This window comes from Chiloscyllium punctatum, chromosome 48 (assembly GCF_047496795.1).
Source record: "Chiloscyllium punctatum isolate Juve2018m chromosome 48, sChiPun1.3, whole genome shotgun sequence".
In the NCBI taxonomy this organism is placed as follows: domain Eukaryota; kingdom Metazoa; phylum Chordata; class Chondrichthyes; order Orectolobiformes; family Hemiscylliidae; genus Chiloscyllium; species Chiloscyllium punctatum.
In genome coordinates, this window is record NC_092786.1 from 26,155,957 (window position 1) to 26,177,431 (window position 21,475).

General features: G+C 40.2%; 1 protein-coding gene across 2 annotated transcripts in view; it reads right to left on the reverse strand.

Annotated features, from left to right (window-relative positions):
- Positions 1-1,587: 1,587 nt before the first annotated feature.
- The window catches only part of lins1 (lines homolog 1), a 36,800-nt gene continuing 16,912 nt past the window's right edge, over positions 1,588-21,475 (reverse strand). For both annotated transcript variants that reach the window (XM_072564888.1, XM_072564889.1), the window contains exons 4-7: positions 19,943-20,084; positions 9,612-10,229; positions 6,045-6,237; positions 1,588-2,807 (exon numbers count right to left, since the gene is read on the reverse strand). In XM_072564888.1, coding sequence (XP_072420989.1) covers positions 1,925-2,807; positions 6,045-6,237; positions 9,612-10,229; positions 19,943-20,084 — 1,836 coding nt within the window. In that variant the 3' untranslated portion in view covers positions 1,588-1,924. The remainder of the gene's footprint in view (positions 2,808-6,044; positions 6,238-9,611; positions 10,230-19,942; positions 20,085-21,475) is intronic.

Below are 21,475 nucleotides of genomic sequence, written 5' to 3' on the forward strand. Positions count from 1 at the left end.
TTTACACCCACTTCAAAGCCTCCACCTCCTTCCTGCAGTGTGGCAAAAGAACTGTACACAATACTCCAAACGTGGCTAAAGTCTTATACATCACCCCAAACATTAACTCCGTTTCTCTCTTTACAGACATTGCCATACCTGCTGAACATTTACAGCACTTTTTTTAAAATTTCCAATTGCCAAGGTCTGTTGTATTTTGCTTTTACACTTACCTTTGACTTTGTTGTCTTTGCCTGTTCTTATCTATGGTGTGACTGCTATTTCCCAATTGTTCTTCTACTTTCACAACAGTTATTGATCCATACACTAACTAAACTCAAAAAGAACCACTTCTGAACACATTCTAAAATCCTGTTTATAATTATTCCAATCTGTCGTACAATGGTGAAAATCACATTTTCTTGTTTTTGTATCTTTCTCTGAAATATCTGAAATATTTACCTTGCCTCATTAATTAATACCCTGTACTGCAGACTGACTCTCACACTATTCCCATTTCTTACCTCTATCCATATGGATTCTGTCTTAATGACTCCCTTCCCGGTGATAAAATCCTTGACTGATCCTTGATCCTTCCAGAACTTTCTTTTTTTAAAACATTAACTGCACAACCTTTGGCCATATTTTTTCCACAACTTTAGTTAATCCAGTTGATAGTTTCATTTCACAGCTTTCACCATCTAATCGCAGACCCATAACTCTGGCATGTTCCTGTTCTTTTATATTTTCTGTATAGGTATTGAACCATTTGGGTTCAGATTAAGGTGGAACAACATGGGAATATGGCATTAAGATAGAAGATCAGTTATCATCATGTTGAATGGCACAGCAGATTCAATAGGCTGAAATTCTTCCACTTGCTTCTTTTGTGTTTGAATGTATATTCTTCTAGCAACCTGAAGAATTTGATTACTGTCCCCCAGATCCAGTTGGTTTTCCTGAAGATCCTATTTTTAATCCAGTGTCTAACTCCTTCAAATTCTATCTGCACTCTCAAACGTACATCCTTCAGTATCATTGGTTCGAGTATTGACCTGGATTTCTAGCCGCTCTCATGCTCGTTCATCAAGAATACAAAAATGATCACAAATTGATTTTGAATAAATCATAAAATGGCCCAGTGTAACCAACAGTAAATCACTTTCATGTTACAATGGGGACTTTGTCCAAGTGTCTGTTTGTGATTTGTTTTGAGAGATCGACTGGGAGGGATGGTTATGACAGTTAGTTTTGTTGTCACAACATCACTATTCATTCTTAATTTTCTTTATGTGGCACCAGGTCATGTCATAAAGTGCAGTAAAAGGCCAAACTTTCCGAGCCAACACTTAACCTCCATTGAAGCAAACAATTTCAGTTACAACCATTAACTTGGTGTCCATCTCCTTTTGACTTTTCCTTCAGCTATAAAATCAGATATTGAGCATTACCTCTGGAGTTAAAGTCAACAATCTTATAACTCTGTAATATTTCTCCTGCTCTCATCCTGGATCAATAGCCTCTCGTTACTAAGAACTCAAACATTGTAAACATTGCTTCTATTTGTCTTGTTGCCCTGTTGTCTGTGTTGTTTTAATGAGAAGGCAGTTCTAGTTTTTATTCTTCTGAGATTTATTATACCAAATTCCATACAGTTAGGACATAAATCATAAACAGTACTCATTTTATGTTTTTGTTTCACATTGAAACTCTTAGGTAGTTCAGAGATTCAGTGTGGTCTCTCTAATACTGTCTATTAAGTCACTTAAAATTAAAATATATAAAGATTAAACAACCAAATTTCACATCCTGTTCTTCATTCCGTTCATTTGAGTTAAACTCCGATTTCTTATTGAATTTTATTTGCAAGAATGAATTATGGATTAATAAAAGATAACACTTGAGGAAACTCTGGACTGTCAAATGATCGATTATTCACTGGTACTTAAGCAGGGATTAATTCATCTCTTCTGCTCCGTGTTTCAATATCTAAAAGCAGTTTTAGCAGTGCTGTTGGATTGTATGGAAAAAGGTTTCTTCTCTGCAAACGGCTAATAGTTTTTCTCAATTCAGTCAAACAACTCACTGATTTCTTGAATATTCGTTCCAGGGGCATTTTTGTGTTATCTTCACAACTATGTGACTTTATTTCTCTTGAGTTTCTTACAACTTTTATGCTTATTGCTTCAGGATCTTGTTTCACTGTTTCACCAATTGTTAATGTGTTATTCGTTACAATACCCTGATTTGTGTCCAGGCTGAGGATATTTAAGCAGGAAGCTTCCATAACTTCATTGTCTGAATCCTCAGAACTTTCATAATCCACTAGACTTCGAGGCTGCTCACATGGCCAGTGCCTATTACTGCTCATCAGATGTCCTGAGTTGCTACTCTTCACAGTGTCTACATTGTTTCTTGGGTCCCTCACAGGTGTGAGAAAGTGTGGTGTTATGGGAGTTACAACTGCTTCTTTTGAGTTTTCAGTGACAATTTGATTGTTGGTTCTGTCTTGTTCTACATGAGGAATGAGACTGAAGTCATCACAGATTTCATTTATTTCAGAGCAACAAAATGATTCAGCAGCAGCAGCTTCATCAAACTGAGCACAAATGCAGCAGAAGAACCACCAGTCCTCTTGAAGAAGTCGCAGATATCTCACTAAATACTCCAGGAAGCAGGTTTCAGTGGAAATCAGAAAATCCAGCAGGACAGAATGATCAAATGCTAAACTCTGTAAAATCAGGAGAAAGATACAATGGGGATTGAAGCAATGTTCACATGCTTCACAAGAATTGTTTGCTTTTTCCTGAGGATAGATATCCAAAGACCTGTGGAGAGATGAAAAGGTTCTAAATGCCTTGGTAATTGAAGTAGTAATCAATTTAAAACAACACATTCAAATCTCGTGATACCCTAGACTCTCAGTACAACAAACAACAGTGGATAGGGTTGACTGAAATACCAGGATCGGCTCATACCATGGCTGAATGGACAAACAGATTTTATCGAATAGTCCCAGATTGCAGCTCAAGTCAGCCGACGGGATGCAGTAGCTGTGAAATAATGAAATAGGCTTCCAACACACAGCATTGAGAAGGATATATGCTAAGTGCAAAGCTGCACATTGGGCCAACGGGAAAGGAGCCTGGTACAAACACAAGCTGAAAGGAGAATTTGATTTGTGTCTTATGCCTCTTGCTCTGTGAACCACTGTGTAGGATCACGTGGAATTAGCAACTATGTTTTGGCTTGGGGACAGAAAATTAGTAAAGTGGCCAGGGCACAAGTTTTATTAAAACAAACTGCTGTCACTGTGTGCAAGATACAGGGGGAGACATGCACATGATTGGAAAGGAAAGGGACAAGATGAGAGTATACGAGTTTGATCGAAAAATTAATTAGTTTCATGCTTTTGGATTTAAATGGAACAACAGAGTCACTTCATTGATTTTGAAAGAGAAAATGTAAGACCAAAATCCTGAGAATAAAAACCAAAAACTCATATTGCTGTGCTAAAAGACAGAGAAGAAAGTGTTGCAGCTAATGATGATATTTGTTTAAATAGAGCTTGTGTGGTGTTAATTTAACAGACTAAATGTCTTGTTGAAAATTTCTTTGAAACACAATAACAACAATCTACAGATAGGTAGATGTGCTTCAATCCCCCTCCCACTCCACCAAGGACATGCACGTCCTTGGACTCCTCCATCGCCAGACCATAGCAACACGATGGCTGGAGGAAGAGCGCCTCATCTTCCGCCTAGGAACTCTCCAACCACAAGGGATGAACTCAGATTTCTCCAGTTTCCTCATTTCACCTCTCCCTACCTTGTCTCAGTCCCAACCCTCGAACTCAGTACCACCTTCCTAACCTGCAATCTTCTTCCTGACCTCTCTGCCCCCACCCCCTCTCCGGCCTATCACCCTCACCTTAACCTCCTTCCACCTATCGCATTTCCAACGCCCCTCCCCCAAGTCCCTCCTCCCTACCTTTTATCTTAGCCTGCTTGGCACACTCTCCTCATTCCTGAAGAAGGGCTCATGCCCGAAATGTCGATTCTCCTGCTCCTTGGATGCTGCCTGACCTGCTGCACTTTTCCAGCAACACATTTTCAGCTGCTATTAATAAAGCCAAGGATACTCTCTGCAAATTTCATTGATTGCTCCACATACATACAAAGATATCACTGATCCTGAACTCCCTTTACAATTGCACCCCCTACTTAATATTGTTTTTTTACTGTTCTTCATCCCAAAATGCATCATCTCAAAGCTGCACATATTGCACCAAATATTCACTGAACCAGTTCCTAGGAGGAAGGGACTGTTCTATGAGAAGAGATTGAACAAACTATTCCTTACATGAAAAATCCATACAGAATAGATGTTAAGGTAATCTTTTTTCGCTTGAGAATTGATAGCAGTTGTACTCAAAATATTATCCAAGGATCAATGGTCCTTCAGACGGTCTATGGATTGTGTCCATAATGCAAATCACTGAAGCTGTTAGTTGGCGAGAACAATTTCACAGACCTTTGCTTTTCCAATGGTCAACATTTCCTGGACTTGTAACACAGCACAAAACACATGCTGCTATTCACAACAACTGTGGGATCAGAGTTTCATAACTTGTGGAGCTATAAACAAGGAGTAAGAACCAACTGAACATGGAACCTGACAAAACTGAAGCTTTTCAACTTGAAGCCAGACATCACTTCATTGCTTTTTCATTAAAAGCAGTGACATTCTCCCATTTATGCTGATGAGTCTTCATTAAAAGCAGTAGGCAGATCAGAGAAATAGGTGGTACACAGATTATTTTATCAATGGTAAATGAAAACATTTGAGAATCTGCAATCTAATACAATATCGGTCTCCAGAATAAGGTCAAGAGGAGAAATTTCTTTATTCACATAACACAATAACCTATATTTACATGGAATTATTTAAGAAAAGCACCTTCTAAAAATGTTTATGCACTTCACAGCAGCATTATGAAACAAAAATGACACTGAGCCATACTGCCATCACTTATCTCTTAATTGCAGAATTAATTCTATTCAGGGTCACACGTTTCTGCCACTGGTTTTTATGACTGATCCACACAAGAATGAGACCAAAATATTGCTCAAAGCGGAAAGTTTTAATCCGAGTCTTCAAAAAAGAGGTGCAGAAATGTAGAGATATGGAATTCCAGAGACTGGGACTTAGGAAACAGAAACCATGACCACTAATAATGGAGCAATTGTGATGATAAATGCACAGAAGCCTGAATTGAAGAATGATCGTACAGTTGAAGATTACAGAGGATAAAGAGGAACAAGTCTATGAAGACATTTGAAGACAATAATAAGAATTTCAAAATTATCATGTTGCTCAAATGGCAATCTGTGAAGGTCAGTGAGCATAGTGGCGATAGGGGAATGGGATTTCCTCTGAGTCAAGACATGGGAAACAGCTTTGGATGACCTCAAATTTTAAAGAGGGTAGATGTAGGAAACTGGTCAGGAACAATCACATTTTGAGGTAATAAAGGCGAGGATGAAGGTTTCTACAGGTTTGTAAATCTCAGGAATTCTTAAAACCAAAAAGATGTTGAAGCTCGCTTATTTTGTGTTAATTTGTGGGAATTTGTGTTGACAACCGGAAGCGGCAGATTCAAACCACTACAAATGCCAGAGGAAACATCACAGAAGTGCTTCACAGGAGGCTCCCAAGCACTGAGGATGTCACCTAGACGGGGACGAAACATCTGCAACACAAATTCCCAGCTCGGCGAACACAACCACAACGTATTTGGTCTCTATTGGGTGCCTTCATCATTAAGTGTGAAAAGAAATGAAAGCATATTGGAATAGGATGAAAAGGAAGAGTTCAGTTACATTAGCCATGATACTGATAAATGGCAGACCAGCTGAAAAAGGACTTCTACTCCTCATGACACAAACACTCAGATCTCGAAAAGAATCAGTTGTACAGAAGAACTCAGGGGAATATTTAGATTGCAGACTCTGTTTGTAACCCACATAAATAATTCAATCAAACAAAATTCAAGAGTTACTAACCTGTAGCAACTTATATAGATGGTCAGTAGTGCTTTGGCAGCTTCCACCATATCATCATCCTGCTCACTAAAAACTAGCGAAACCAAAACACATGGATGCGAGAGCTGTTGGGTACGTACAGGGCATCGAAAATGCATCCTCAGAAATGTCATCAACTGCGATACACAAGGTTGGAGCTCAGCTCTTAGACAGCCTAGAAACAGCACATACCATCAGTACCTCATCAAGACTTGTCCTTATGCTTTTGAACAGGAAATCTAGAATGATCAAGTGATTAGTATGAATTACAGAATGATGGGGTTAAAAGTTGCACATTTAGAAGGTGAAACAACAAAAAGGAGTCTAATTTGAATATGAAGAAGATGCACTCCTGTGTGGTTTTGGATGGTACAGAACCAATAGGTTCAGCTGCCACCTTTTCAACTCAGTACTGAATTATTTGGTCTCTAAAGTTTGTGGGAAGATTTGTAGCTTGGGTGCTCATTCTTGTGGTTCTGTTCGCCGAGCTGGGAATTTGTGTTGACAACCGGAAGCGGCAGATTCAAACCACTACAAATGCCAGAGGAAACATCACAGAAGTGCTTCACAGGAGGCTCCCAAGCACTGAGGATGTCACCTAGACGGGGACGAAACATCTGCAACACAAATTCCCAGCTCGGCGAACACAACCACAACGTATTTGGTCTCTATTGGGTGTCACCGATGCTTCAAAGTGTCAGTGAACTTAGTTTGATATACAGCTCGGGCAACTGTCTGTTTGGAGTTGGCATGTTCTCCCCCTACCTGTGTGGGTTTTTGTCAAGTACTCTGGGTTCCTCCCACAGTCCGAAGATACACAGGTTAGGTGGATTAGCCCATGGTAAGTGTGGGGTTACGGGGACAAGGTGGGAATTGGGTTTGGGTGGGATGTTCTTTGGCAGGTTGTTGCAGATTGAATGGGCTGAATGGCCTCTTTCCGTATTTTAGGGATTCTTTCATGCAAATCATTAATACTTTGCTTCTTTCTATTGCTTCACCTTGTTCTTAGTTCCAAAACTAAATTACCACTTGCTTCTCCACATCAAATTGCCTGATCCACCAGTCCATATTTTCCTGATGTCTTTTACTCTCCTGTTGTTTGCCAAATATGTCCATTTTTCAAAATCATGCTCAAAATTTGAATTATCAAAATGCAAAGAACAAACGTAAACCCTAATTTCCAGTTGCAGTACACCACTTCCAACTCTTTATCAATCCAATCAATAAAGCTAATCCTTTATTTAATGCCCAATGCTCATCAAAACTATCCTCCTTTCCTTTCGAGAATCAATGAGCACTCTCCGATTTAACTTTTGCTTCACTTTATTGTGGCTAACGAAGCTGTTGCTCTTTTACATTTCCTTTCTATCCTTCAGACGCTGAAAATGCAAATGAAAAATGTAATCTTCACAGGGTTTAAATCAAGATATTTTGCCTCAGCTCAGACCCTAATTCACTTTGAAGTGTCTCACCTTCTTCAGTTTCTCTCCTGCCTTGCACAATGCTTGGAATCATTTGATCATTACTTCCTGAATTACCAAATTGTCTCTTCTAGACTTTCCAAACTTGGTAGAGGGTTCTTGTGATGCAGTGGTACTGTCCTTACCCCTGAGCCAGGTGGACCAGGTTCAAGTCCCATTTGCACCAGACATGCATAAAGAGGTTGATTAAGAAATATCTGCAAACTTTGTACTGCCCTTTAAAATTGTTTCTGGACACCAGATAATATATTTTATGGAGGAGGGAACTTCACTGAACCTTTCATGTTCAAATGGATATGAGCAACTATTCACGTTAAAAATATGAAATCATCATCAATACTGAATGGATAATCCCTCAGGATCTGCTGGAGTTTCCATCAGCTTGGCACAATCTCCATGTGTAGATGGGTCAGGCCAATAATCTGGATTGGGCACAGCTTAATCATTTTGTACTTTGTTAGTAACTTTACAATCATAGATTATAGAATGCTTACAGTGTGGAAGCAAGCCATTCAGCCCATCGAGTCCACATCAACCAGCATGGTGGTTCTGTGGTTAGCACTGCTGCTTCACAGCACCAGAGACCCGGGTTCAATTCCTGCCTCAGGCAACTGTGTGGAGTTTGCACATTCTCCCGGTGTCTGCGTGGGTTTCCTCCGGGTGCTCCGGTTTCCTCCCACAGTCCAGAAGTGTGCAGGTTAGGTGAATTGGCCATGAAGGGGTATATGTAGGGGAATGGGTCTGGGTGAGGTGCTCGTTGGAGGGTCGGTGTGGACTTGTTAGGCCGAAGGGCCTGTTTCCACACTGTAGTAATCTAATCCAATCTAAACCCTCCATAGAGGATCCCACCCAGAAGCCGTTGGTCTTTTAAATTTCCTTTCCTACTTTTCAGATGCTGAAAATGCAAATGAAAAACTTAAATCATCATGGGATTCAAATCAAGACACTTTGCCTCAACGCAGACCCTAATTTACTTTGAAGTGTCTCGCCTTCTCCTGCCTTGCAATCACCTGATCATTCCTGAATTACTAAATTGTCTCTTCTAGATTTTCCAAACTTGGTAGAGGGCACCCATCCATGCTCCATCCCCAACCCCCCAAACCCCCAACCACCACCACCACTACATGGCTGTAAGCCTGCATTTCCCACAGTTAATTCACCTAGCCTACACATCCTGGACACTATGGGCAATTTAGCATGGCCAATCCAGCTAGCAGCACATTTTTTAATATTGAAAAATACTAAGTTTCACTGATAGAAAACTGCTGAGATTGAGAAAGGGCAAGATTAACTGATAACAGACTTATTCAAAAAAGTTCCTTAAAACAGTAGTTTTGAAAATTGAGGAAGAAACAACTTGCCTTAATGAAAGACATTTGGTGTAGTTATACAATGCATCTTTGTAGGAGTATCAAATAATATTCAATATGAAGCTTTACAGGGTGATACGGAAAAGCAACTTAGTCAAAGAATTGGATTTTAAAGGAGTGCCTTCAAGGAGGAAAGGTGGAGTGGCAAATGTAAGAAAAAGTAGGCCACTTCGTCCCTCAAGCCTTCATATATTTCAGCGTGATCATGGCTGATCATTAATCTCAGCTCACCTTCCAGCCTGGGGAAGATGTTTTGGAGGGGTTAGGGGAATTTAGGGCCCAGAAAACTAAAGGCATGGCCAGCAATACATTGAAATTAGAGTTGCACAAGATTCCTAAAATTCAGGAGTGCAGAGATCTTGAGAGGTATACAACTGAGAAGAGGTTCCAAAGATAGGTACGTACTTGAAAACAAGACGACAATGGCTGGTACACAGTTTGTGACGAGCAAATACAAGGGCAGTTTTAGGTGTATGAATATTGACTTTAGTGCACCGACACGCTTTTGATTAGTGGCAGCCGAAAATTCACTGATTGAGTGCCAAGTGCAAATATAATTTGTAAAATTGTTTCAGGTTTACAAATGATAATTTTCCTCTTCCACTTATTCCACAGATGTGTCAGATTCCCAAAACATAGTGAGTATTGTAAACAGGCTTTAACAAGTCTAGTTAACTGATTAAATGTTAAATGATTACCTTGTTCTGTGACATCAAAGGTCCTGGTTTGCACCTTAATCTCCATGGCTTTAATTAGAATTAGACAAACAGCCCTTATCATCACGAGGTCTGGTCCACAGTTAGAATCTACAACACCAACCATCTCATTGCCTCCAAAGAAACATGGCTTGGGACTAACAGCAAGTTTTCTGAACTGACCAGACACCAAAGCTTGTAACACTGCATTCGATACAGCCAGAAAGTCATGTTGCATATGGCTATCTTGCTCAGATGTTGCACAAGAGGAATCATTCACATTACTTTCACCAGCACGGCAAAGAAAACATTGTTTTAGCAGCACAAGCAGCCTCTTTTTAACTAAGTAATGAGCAGAGGAAACAACATACTGTAGCAATTGGGAGGTTCGCAGGTATAATATCCTCAGACAAGGGAAATTTAATTTCAGCTGGATTCTAATACTGACAAAAATTTCAAGTAAATCTACAAATACAAGTTGATTGGTTGTGGCAATGTTCTCGGTATCAGGTCCTGTTGTAGCTCCAGATGTTTGGCAGTCATCAGAATATGGGGTGAACATGAAGGAATACAAACCACTAAACACAGAGTCCATTGGAGTGAGGAACTTCTCTATGATCGCTACAAAAAAAGACAAATTTCCAATGTTAAGTTAGGTTAAGTGAAGCTGAGGGATGGTCTGCGTTTATGGGTGAAGCCAGAACAAATACTGTCAAGTGCACATCCAAGCAAAATTAAACATACAAATTATTTAATTATAACACCAGATAAATAAATAAATATTCAGCCAAAGGAAATCTCCCCTGCAGCAACAAGAACTGCAACAGGAGAAAACTCATGATAAACTCATGATCTTTTGTGCTTTATTATTTTTGGACCATAATGACTATAATAATGAGTATATCTTAAAGATAGGCATCGACATTTCTTGATAATTTGTTTTTACACATTAAGATTACATGTATGTTAACATATGTAAGCCTTACATTAATGCACTGAATACATTTTTTTGGTCTGCTGCAAACTCCCAGGAAATAGCCAACTTTCTGGGCTGCCAGGTTTCTGTTCTCATTGTTGCTTATAATACAGATCTAATTAAGATACAGTATTGAACTTATTTGTATGTGAGAAGGGTGTTTGTAGTTCCAAGATTAACTCTAACCTTCAAAAATATCTCTACTTTAAATAAAATTTAAATACTATTTCTGTTCAGGTATCATCTACTTGCCCCATTTAATAAATTTAGCTCTATTTTAATCTTTTAAGCTCATTAATCTTTTTACTTCAAAATCAGTTTTTTAAATCCAATTTCTTCTTCCAGGATCATACTCCTCATTCAGGTCAAAGGACTCAATGCAGGTTTAATGATGAATGTATCTATGACTAATTCTATCCATGGAGTATAAGATAAATCAAAGCAGCGGGTAGCACTGACCAATTTTATGTTCACTAACACCTCCAGAACTCAGCTGTAACTAGATCAGCAAATAATGCCTGGTAGTGTGATGGTTAATACAGAAAATGTTTTAAAAATTATTCACATACAGACAGAAAAGTCAAAAATAGGCCTTGAGACAATTAGGCAATTTTCCCACAAGGACAGACTTTCTGGAGGCAAATGTAACAAGGGGTTCAGGAAATCTCAAGTGCACTCAGTCAGTTCATCTCTACAACTAGGCTCATTTGTATCTAGTGACCTCTCCTGGCAATATGTGACAATTCACAGTTCCTCTGCTATCCCAAAGCACAGATCTGGTCTCTGTGGTTTCCACATTCTCAGCAGTGTCCAGGTACACATATAGTACAAGTTGATTCACTCGTGGAAGATTTGAAAAGTCTTCTGGAATATGATACTGCAGTGTACATTAATGGACGTGTCTGCAGACAGGAGCCACTCACTGAGTAATGGATTCTACATGAACAGGCTATCAATTAATTAACTTTGATGATTCGTTGCTCAAAAGGATATAAGACGACAACGATTAAGGAGCCATTCAAAGAATTGTTTGCTGCTCTTTTGCAGTTCCATTTCCACCTGGTTATCCTTGAATCTTTAAAGCTTTGGATTCTCAAATAGAACCTGTTTGCAACTGCAGACTGCCTGTCATGCTCAATTTCCTTTCTGATTAAAAATCTGTCCATTTCAGGCTTGAATACAGTTAAGGTGCCAGCCTCCATAACCTGCATGGTACAGAATTCCATGGATTCACTACCATTCAGAAGAAATTCCTCCTCATCTCTGTATTAAAATGGCCAACCCATTACTGAGAACATGCTTTCTTGTCCTAAATTCTCCCAGAAGGAGAAAAAATCTTTCTGCATCAACCCTATCAAGTTCCCTAAAAGTCTTGTACATTTCTAGAAGATTGCCTCTCATTTCTTTAAACTCCAATGACCACAGGCACGGCCTACTCGATCTCTCCTTATAAGACAGCTCCCCATATCCAAGATCAACTTAGATAACATCGTCTGGACTGTCTCTAATTCCTTAGATAAAGGAATTAAAACTGTTTACAGTATTCCAGGTATGTACTAAGTAGTACCATGTGTAGCTTTACCAAAACTTGCTTATTTTTATACTTCATTCCCTTTGAAGTAAAGATCAATACTGCATTTTGTTTCCTTATTACCTGCTGAACTCCTGTGCTAACTATTTGTGATTTATTCCCTATGTGTTACAGTTTTTCCCATGATCATGTTAAATGGCAGAACACGTTCAAATGCTGAATTGCCTTCTCCAGTTCCTAATTTGCATGTTCCTATGCATATTCATATTTCTTAAATTATTCAAGTGACAGTCCCAACTTATTTTGAGAGATTAATAAAAATGAGACATTAATTTTTTTCTTAAAAATCATGAGATGTCACAACAGAAGGGCACAACAGCTCAAAGCAAAATCCTTACTGACACTGTTTGGATATCACCTGATGAAGGAGCAACGCTCCGAAAGCTAGTGTGCTTCCAATTAAACCTGGATTAGTGGTGCTGGAAGAGCACAGCAGTTCAGGCAGCATCCAACGAGCAGCGAAATCGACGTTTCGGGCAAAAGCCCTTCATCGGGCTTTTGCCCGAAACGTTGATTTCGCTGCTCGTTGGATGCTGCCTGAACTGCTGTGCTCTTCCAGCACCACTAATCCAGTATTTGGTTTTCAGCATCTGCAGTCATTGTTTTTACCTATCCAATTAAACCTGTTGGACTATAACCTGGTGTTGTGTGATTTTTAACATTTTACATATATTGTGTGTTTTTGGGCCAGATGGCCCCGTCCTCCCCGATTTGAATCCATGTAAGACTCTGTTAACTCACTTTTTAGATTAGAATCAGTCTAAACATTATGGCACAGTCAGGGAATACAGGGGACTAACACCTTCAACGTATTATCTGGCTGTCATCAATTGTTACAATTAACCTGAGAATGTAACTTTTAAAAAATGTTTTGTGATTTACATATGAAAGAAGTGAAACTATCATGGTCATTCTAACAGATGAAAGACTTAACAAACAATCAAGGTAATTTTCAATGTATAATTTCAGTTACATCACACTGTAAAATTTTGCATTCTGTGTCTTACAATTGTGTACTCCACAACCACCTGAAGAAGAAGTGATGCTCCGAAAGCTAGTGCTTCCAATTAAACCTGTTGGACTATAACCTGGTGTTGTGTGATTTTTAACTTTGTACATCCCAGTCCAACACCGGCATCTCCAAATCACAATTAAAGAAATCTATCAGAGATGAAAAAGGGAACTTCTATGAAGATGCAGAGAATATGGGAAGAATTTTTTTTAATAGGATCTCTAGTGTGGAAACAGGCCCTTCGGCCCAACAAGTCCACACTGACTCCCTGAAAGGTAACCCACCCAGACCCATTCCCTATATTTACCCCGATGTACTTACCCTACACATCCCTGTACACTCTGGGCAATTTAGCATAGCTAATTCACCTAACCTGCACATCTTTGGATTGTGGGAGGAGACCGGAGCACCCAGAGGGACCATGGGGAGAATGTGTAAACTCCACACAGACAGTTGCCCAAGGTTGGAATCGAACCTGGGTCCCTGGCACTGTAAGGCAGCACTCTAACCACTGAGCCACCGTGCCACCCCAAATTTAAATGATTTTTTGTTTCTGTATTCACAAAGCAAAGAGATGATAGTAACTCACGAGAAACAGTGTGAAATATTGGTTAAAATAACCACGAGAGGAAGTATTAGAGGGGTAGGAATCCTTGAAAACAGAAACGTCACCAGGGTCAAATGAATTGTTACCAAGGATGTTAAAGGAGATCAGAGAGGAAATAGCAGAAGCTATTATTTTCTAATCTTCGCTAGATACAGAGGTTTGCTGGAGGACTGAAGGAATGTGAATGTGGTTCTGTTGTTTAAAAAGAGTACAAAGGAAATGTCAAACAATTACACACCAGTCAGTTTTACTTTGGTGGTGGGCAAATTGTTAGAATGAATCCCGAACAATTGGCTAAATTGTCACTTAGAAAGGCATAGATAGTCAGGGGTAGTTCGCATGACTTTGTTAAGAGAATGTAAAGCCTTACAAATGTAAATTAATTCTTTGAGAAAGTGACAAGGAGGATCGATGAGGATTGTACAGTGGATGATGTCTACATGGATTTTAGTATGTGACAAGGTCCCACTGGTCAAAAAGGTTAATGCTCATGTGATACAGGGTAATGTGTTGAATTCAATCCAAAGTTGGCTTAGTAGCAGGAAATCAAGAGTAATGGTTTCACAAGTGGCAAGCAATTTCAAGTGGCGTACTACAGGGCTCAGTGTTGTGACCCCTGCTGTTTGTTTCATGTACTGGACTTGAATGTCAAGGAGACAGTTCAGAAATTTGCAGACGACACACAAGTTGGCCATGTAGTCGATAGTATAGAGGATAACTGTAAGCTCCAAAATGATACAGAAATGTTGTTGGATTGGGGAGGAGAGTGACAGATGAAGTTAAACTTTGATAAGTGTGAAGTAATGCATTTAGAGAGGTCATACAGTTAACTGAATGCACAATAAATGGGAATATGCTGAGATGGGTAAATTAAGTGAGATATCTTGGTCTCTAAAGACAGCAGTACAGATCTTGGTCCCTAAAGATAGTAGTACAGGTAGATATGATTGTAAAGGAGGATTATGGAATGGTCTCCTTCATTGGCAGAGATCTGGAATACAAGTGCGAGGTGTCTAGAATTTGCTGCCTGAGTTAGTAGTGGAGGCAGAGACCTTAAACCCTTTTAAAAAGTACCTGGATCTGCACCTTAAATATTGTAAGTTGCAGGGCTATGGGACATGTGTGGGAAGCTGGATTTAGGAAGGGCACCTGGATGCCTTTGGTTTGGTATGGACAAAGAAGGCCAAATGGTCTCTTCTGTGCTGTACCATTTCTATGATTCTGCAGTAGCAGGTAGAGGTTGGGGCAACAATAACTCCAGGGGGAGATATCCCCAAATTCTAGTGGTCAGTGCTGGAACCCTCACTCTACCAAACAAAAAACAAAAATCAGTTAACAAATTCATAAAATGCAGCAGAAGCAACAAAATTCAAATAACCTGGTAATGAAGGACTTCAATGATATTTGCGAGTGTTCCCTGGGCAGGGACAGAAGAGCAAAAGTATGTGAAATGGGGGAGGGAAAGAGTAAAAGCCAACTAAGTTAAATATACCATGCTGAGGATGCAGAAAATGAGAAGGAGGCAGATTAGAAAGAGAACAGAAAGTCTGGAGGGTAGAAGATTGGATGAGATGGGATGATCAAGGAGGTGGGGCAGGGTGGAGAAAAAGTCAGAATGGTCGTGCATAGATTCACCTTCGTGCTCTTTTGGCAGGTATGAATTTAATTCCAATTCAAAATTGAGATAAATGTTATGTCCATTTTTAAAAAATGGCACTGATATATAAGTAATGAGTAAATATTCAGAAGAACCCAAGAAACGGAATTTAAATGCACTCCACACTGGTGTGACCAATAAAGCAAACAAAATACTAGGTCACATTGCCAGATCAATGCAATACAAGTCTAAAATGATCATAGTTAAGTTGGTTAATGCAAAGGCCCAATTTAATAAATGGTGGCACAATTTTCACAGACTTCGTGTCTAAGGAAGAAATGTAAAATACATTGGGAGTCATTGGAATTTAGAAGAATACAAGATGATTTCATTAAAACATATAGAGTCATAGAGATGTACAGCAGGGAAACAGACCCTTCGGTCTAACTCGTCCATGCCAACCAGCTATCCCAACCCAAGCTAGTCCCAGCTGCCAGCGCCTCGCCCATATCCCTCTAAACCCTTCCTATTCATATACCCATCCAAATGCCTTTTCAATGTTGCAGTTGTACCAGCCTCTACCACTTCCTCCGGCAGCTCATTCCATACACGTACCACCCTCTGTGTGAAAAAGTTTCCCCTTAGGTCCATTTTATATCTTTCCCCTCTCACCCTAAACCTATGTCCTCTAGTTCTGGATTCCCCCACCTCAGGAAAAAGGCTTTTTCTATTTATCCTATCCATGTCCCTCATTATTTTGTAAACTTCTATAAGGTCACCCCTCAGCCTCCAACGCTCCAGGGAAAACAATCCCAGCGTGTTCAGCCTCTCCCTATAGCTCAAATCCTCCAACCCTGGCAACATCCTTGTAAATCTTTTCTGAACCCTTTCAAGTTTCACAACATCTTTCCGATAGGAAGGAGACCAGAACTGCATGCAATATTCCAACAGTGGCCTAACCAATATCCTGTACAGCCGCAACATGACCTCCCAACTCCTGTACTAAATATTCTGATCAATAAAAGAAAGCATACCAATCGTCTTCTTCACTATCCTATCTACCTGCAACTCTACTTTCAAGGAGCTATGAACCTGCACTCTAAGATGTCTTTGTTCAGCAACACTCTCTAGGACTTTACCATTAAGTGTAGAAGTCCTGCTAAGATTTGCTTTCCCAAAATGCAGCACCTCACATTTACCTAAATTAAACTCCATCTGCCGCTTCTCAGCCCATTGGCCCATCTGATCAACATCCTGTTGTAATCTGAGGTAACCTTCTTCACTGTCCACTACACCACCAATTTTGTTGTCATCTGCAAACGTACTAACTGTACCTCATATGCTCGCATCCAAATCATTTATGTAAATGACAAAAAGTAGAGGACCAGCATCGATTCTTGTAGCATTTCACTGGTCACAGGCTTCCAGTCTGAAAAACAACCTATCACTCTCTGTCTTCTACCTTTGAGCCAGTTCTGTATCCAAATGGCTAGTTCTCCCTGTACTCTGTGAGATCTAACCTTGCTAACCAGTCTCCCATGAGGAATCTTGTTGAACGCCTTACTGAAGTCCATATAGATCACATCAACCACTCTGCCCTCATCAATCCTCTTTGTTACTTCTTCAAAAAACTCAATCAAGTTTGTGAGACATGATTTCCCATGCCCAAAGCCATGTTGACTATCCCTAATCAGTCCTTGTCTTTCCAAATACACGTACATCCTGTCCCTCAGGATTCCCTCAATCAACTTGCCCACCACCGAGGTCAGGCTGACTGGTCTATAGTTCTCTGGCTTGTCCTTACCACCGTTCTTAAACAGTGGCACCACATTTGCCAACCTCCAGTCTTCCGGCACCTCACCTGTGACTATTGATGATACAAATATCTCAGCAAGAAGCCCAGCAATTACGTCTCTAGCTTCCCACAGAGTTCTAGGGTACATCTGATCAGATCCTGGAGATTTATTGACCTTTATGTGTTTCAAGACATCGAGCACTTCCTCCTCTGTAATCTGGACATTTTGCAAGGTGTCACCATCTATTTCACTATTCCGTATCCTTTTCCACAGTAAATACTGATGCAAAATACTCGTTTAGTACCTCCCCCATTTTCTGCGATTCCACACAAAGGCCGCCTTGCTGATCTTTGAGGGGCCCTATTCTCTCCCAGTTATCCTTTTGTCCTTAATGTATTTGTAAAAACCCTTTGGATTCTCCTTAACTCTATTTGCCAAAGCTATCTCATGTCCCCTTTTTGCTCTCCTGATTTCCCTCTTCTGTGTACTCCTACTGCCTTTATACTCTTCTAAGGATTCACTCGATCTATCCTATACCTTACATGTGCTTCCTTCTGTTTCTTAACCAAACCCTAAATTTCTTTTGTCATTCCAGCATTCCCTATACCTACCAGCCTTTCCTTTCACCCTAACAGGAATATACTTTCTCTGGATTCTCGTCATCTCATTTCTGAAGGCTTCCCATTTTCCAGCCGTCCCTTTACCTGCAAACATCTGCCCCCAATCAGCTTTTGAAAGTTCTCGCCTAATACCGTCAAAATTGGCCTTTCTCCAATTTAGAACTTCAACTTTTAGATCAGGTCTATCCTTTTCCATCACTATTTTAAATCTAATAGAATTATGGTCACTGGTCCCAAAGTGCTCCCTCACTGACACCTCAGTCACCTGCCCTGCCTTATTTCCCAAGAGTAGGTCAAGTTTTGCACCTTCTCAAGTAGGTACATCCATATACTGAATCAGAAAACTTTCTTGTACACACTTAAATTCCTCTCCATCTAAACCCTTAACACTATGGCAGTCCCAGTCTATGTTCAGCAAGTTAAAATCCCCTCCCATAACCATAACCATCCTATTACAGATAGCTGAGATCTCCTTACAAGTTTGTTTCTCAATTTCCCTCTGGCTATTAGGGGGTCTATAATACAATCCCAATAAGGTGATCATCCCTTTCTTATTTCTCAGTTCCACCCAAATAACTTCCCTGGATGTATTTCCGGGAATATCCTCCCTCAGCACAGCTGTAATACTATCCCTTATGACAAACACCACTCCCCCTCCTCTCTTTCCTCCCTTTCTATCCTTCTTGTAGCATTTATATCCTGGAACATTAAGCTGGCAGTCTTGCCCATCCTTGAGCCATGTTTCTGTAATTGCTATGTTATCCTAGTCCCATGTTCCTAGCCATGCCCAGAGTTCATCTGCCTTCCTTGTTAGGTCCCTTGCATTGAAATAAATGCAGTTTAATTTAATAGTCGTACCTTGTCCCCGCCTGCCCTGACTGTTTGACTTGCTTCTGTTCTCAACTGTACCAGTCTCAGATTGATCTCTTTCCTCATTATCTCCCTGGGTCCCCCCCCCCCCCACCTTACTAGTTTGAATCCTCCCGAGCAGCTCGAGCAAATTTCCCTGCCAGTATATTAGTCCCCTTCCAATTTAGGTGCAAACCATCCTTCTTGTACAGGTCACTTTTGCTCCAAAAGAGATTCCATGGTCAAAAAGTGTGAATCCTTCTCCCATACACCAGCTCCTCAGCCATGCATTCATCTGCTGTATCCTCCTAGTCCTGCCCCTCACTAGCTTGTAGCACTGGGAGTAATTCAGATATTTCTACTCTCAAGGACCACCTTTTTAAATTCCTGCCTAACTCTCTGTAATCTCCCTTCAGACTCTCAACCCTTCCTATGTCGTTTGTTCCAATGTGTACAATGACTTCTTGCTGGCCCCCCCCTCCCCCGTGAGAGCATTCTGCACCCTCTCTGAGACGTCCTTAATCCTGGCACCAGAGAAGCAACACAACGTTCTGATTTCTCGCTGTGGCCACAGAAACGTCTGTTTGTACGTCGGACTAGAGAGTCCCCTAAGACAATTGATCTCTTGGATCCCGATGTACCCCTCATTGCATTAGAGCCAGTCTCAATACCAGGAACTTGCCTGTTCGTGTGGGAAGTTCTGAAGAATTGTCACTAGACTTGAAATGTTAACTGTTTTCTTTCTACGAATGCTGCCAGACTTGGATGTTCTCCAGCAATTTTTATTTTTATTACAGGATTCTTAATAGACTAGACAGGGTGAAGGATGAGATAATGTTTCCCCTCAGCACAGAGTCTAACACCAGACAACATTGCTACACAATAATGGTGTGCTAATTTATTAGTGTAGGGCGACGAGCTGAGATTAGTTCACATGTCGGCGCAACATCAAGGGCTGAAGGGTCTGTTCTGCGCTGTATTGTTCTATGTTCTAATAGTGAGATGACAAGGAATTTCTTCTCTGAGGGTTGTGAGTCATTGGAACCCCTTGCCACAGACAGCTGTGGGGCAGAATCTGTGTATCTATTTGAGGCTTAAATAGATAGATTCTTGATCAGTAGGGGAATCAAGGGTTACGGGAAAAATGTAGAAAGTGAACATGAAGAACGGTGAACCAGTCTGATCCAATTGAATGGCGGAACAGACTTGAGGGGCCGAAAGGCCTCCTACTGTTTCTATTTCTAAGGGTGCTTTTGACTTGGACATTTCCACAAACATTCACTAACCTGCCTTATTCAGAGACTTTCTCTTTAAAACTTCTTTAATGACAAATGTAATTGTTTGCACCCATTCAGCTGCTTGGCTATTTCCAGGGTCTTCTGACAGAGCGTAGAGGTAACTGCTGATCCAACTCTCCACAGATAGATTCTAAAAACAAGCAACAACAAAACTTATTAAAAGTTACCAATAAAAAGTGTTGAAAAAAAGACTGGTAAAGAATCCAGCTTTGCTTTAATTGAAACTTGGTTTATGTGATAAATAAAACAAAACAAATTCAGATTTTGGGGATCTTAAACAAATGAACTAGCGTTTCAATGTTAACTATGTTTTCTCTGCACAGATGCTGTCAGACTTGCTGACTTTCGGCAGGAACCTTTGCTTGTTACCTCAAACACATGAGGCTGGCTAAACAGCTTTGTAAGAAAAATCCATCAGGTTAAATGAAGAAAGGATGAAGAAAGGAAACCACCGCTATATATAAAAACAACTGGTCAAATGCAATTAGTTGTAAATTTTAGTTGCTTAATCAAAGACTTTCTTTCAGTCGTTTCTAAAATATTGTTTAGCATTTGAAACAAAGTGAGTTGGATAACACAGTGATTTGTAACAACAAGGACATTAGGGCATGTAATGTCCCACATATTATGTGAGCCACTGGTTTATGGTGACTAAGTTGCATTATATTCTAGGGACCATTTTCTCAATTCTGGGAAATGTGTCAACCAGTGACTAAAATGAAAGTTTGATGGATGTCAGGATAATGCTATCAGACTCCCTGAATTTCAGCTGAGGTCCCAAGACAACATTTAGTGTCTGCAAATTCCTAAACCATAATTTCCAGTGTTTCCAGACTATTAGAGGAATTATGTCCAGATCCCAAAATTTCTTAACAGTAATCCTCCGTTTCCTGCCTCTTGCATCCCGAATAAATATCTAAAACCGTGATCCCATTACAGTATGGTCAGACTGCAAGCCCATTTCTTGGAAACACTTCAAGTGTCCATGGCAATACCACTTGGCAGAGAATTCCTGTTCCCATGAAGTCATAACCTCACTTACCAACAATGACAGATCTATTCATACTTCTCACAAAGCCTAAGGTTTTTATTTTGAAACATTTGGACTACTGAATCCTTAGAGAATCATAGAACCAGATATAAGCAAAGTACTGCGGATGCTGGAATCTGAAACCAAAAGAGAAATGCTGGAAAATCTCAGCAGGTCTGGCAGCACCTGTAAGGAGAGAAAAGAGCTGACGTTTCGAGTCTAACTGACCCTTTGTCAAAGCTGACAAAGAACTGGCTATTACAGAAAAAGGCTATTCAGTCCACTGAGTCTGTGTGAGGTTTCTGAAAAGTCTCTCCAGTGACTCCCTGTCTCGTGCCCATTCTCCATTTCCCAGGTTTTGTTTTTATATATCCAGTTTCACCACACAAAATCACAGGACTAAATCTTCTATCCTAGATAAGACAAAAGGTTGCCAGGTACCTCTCCAGGATCTTTCTGCTGTACTTCTGAAACAGAATCTATTATGGTAT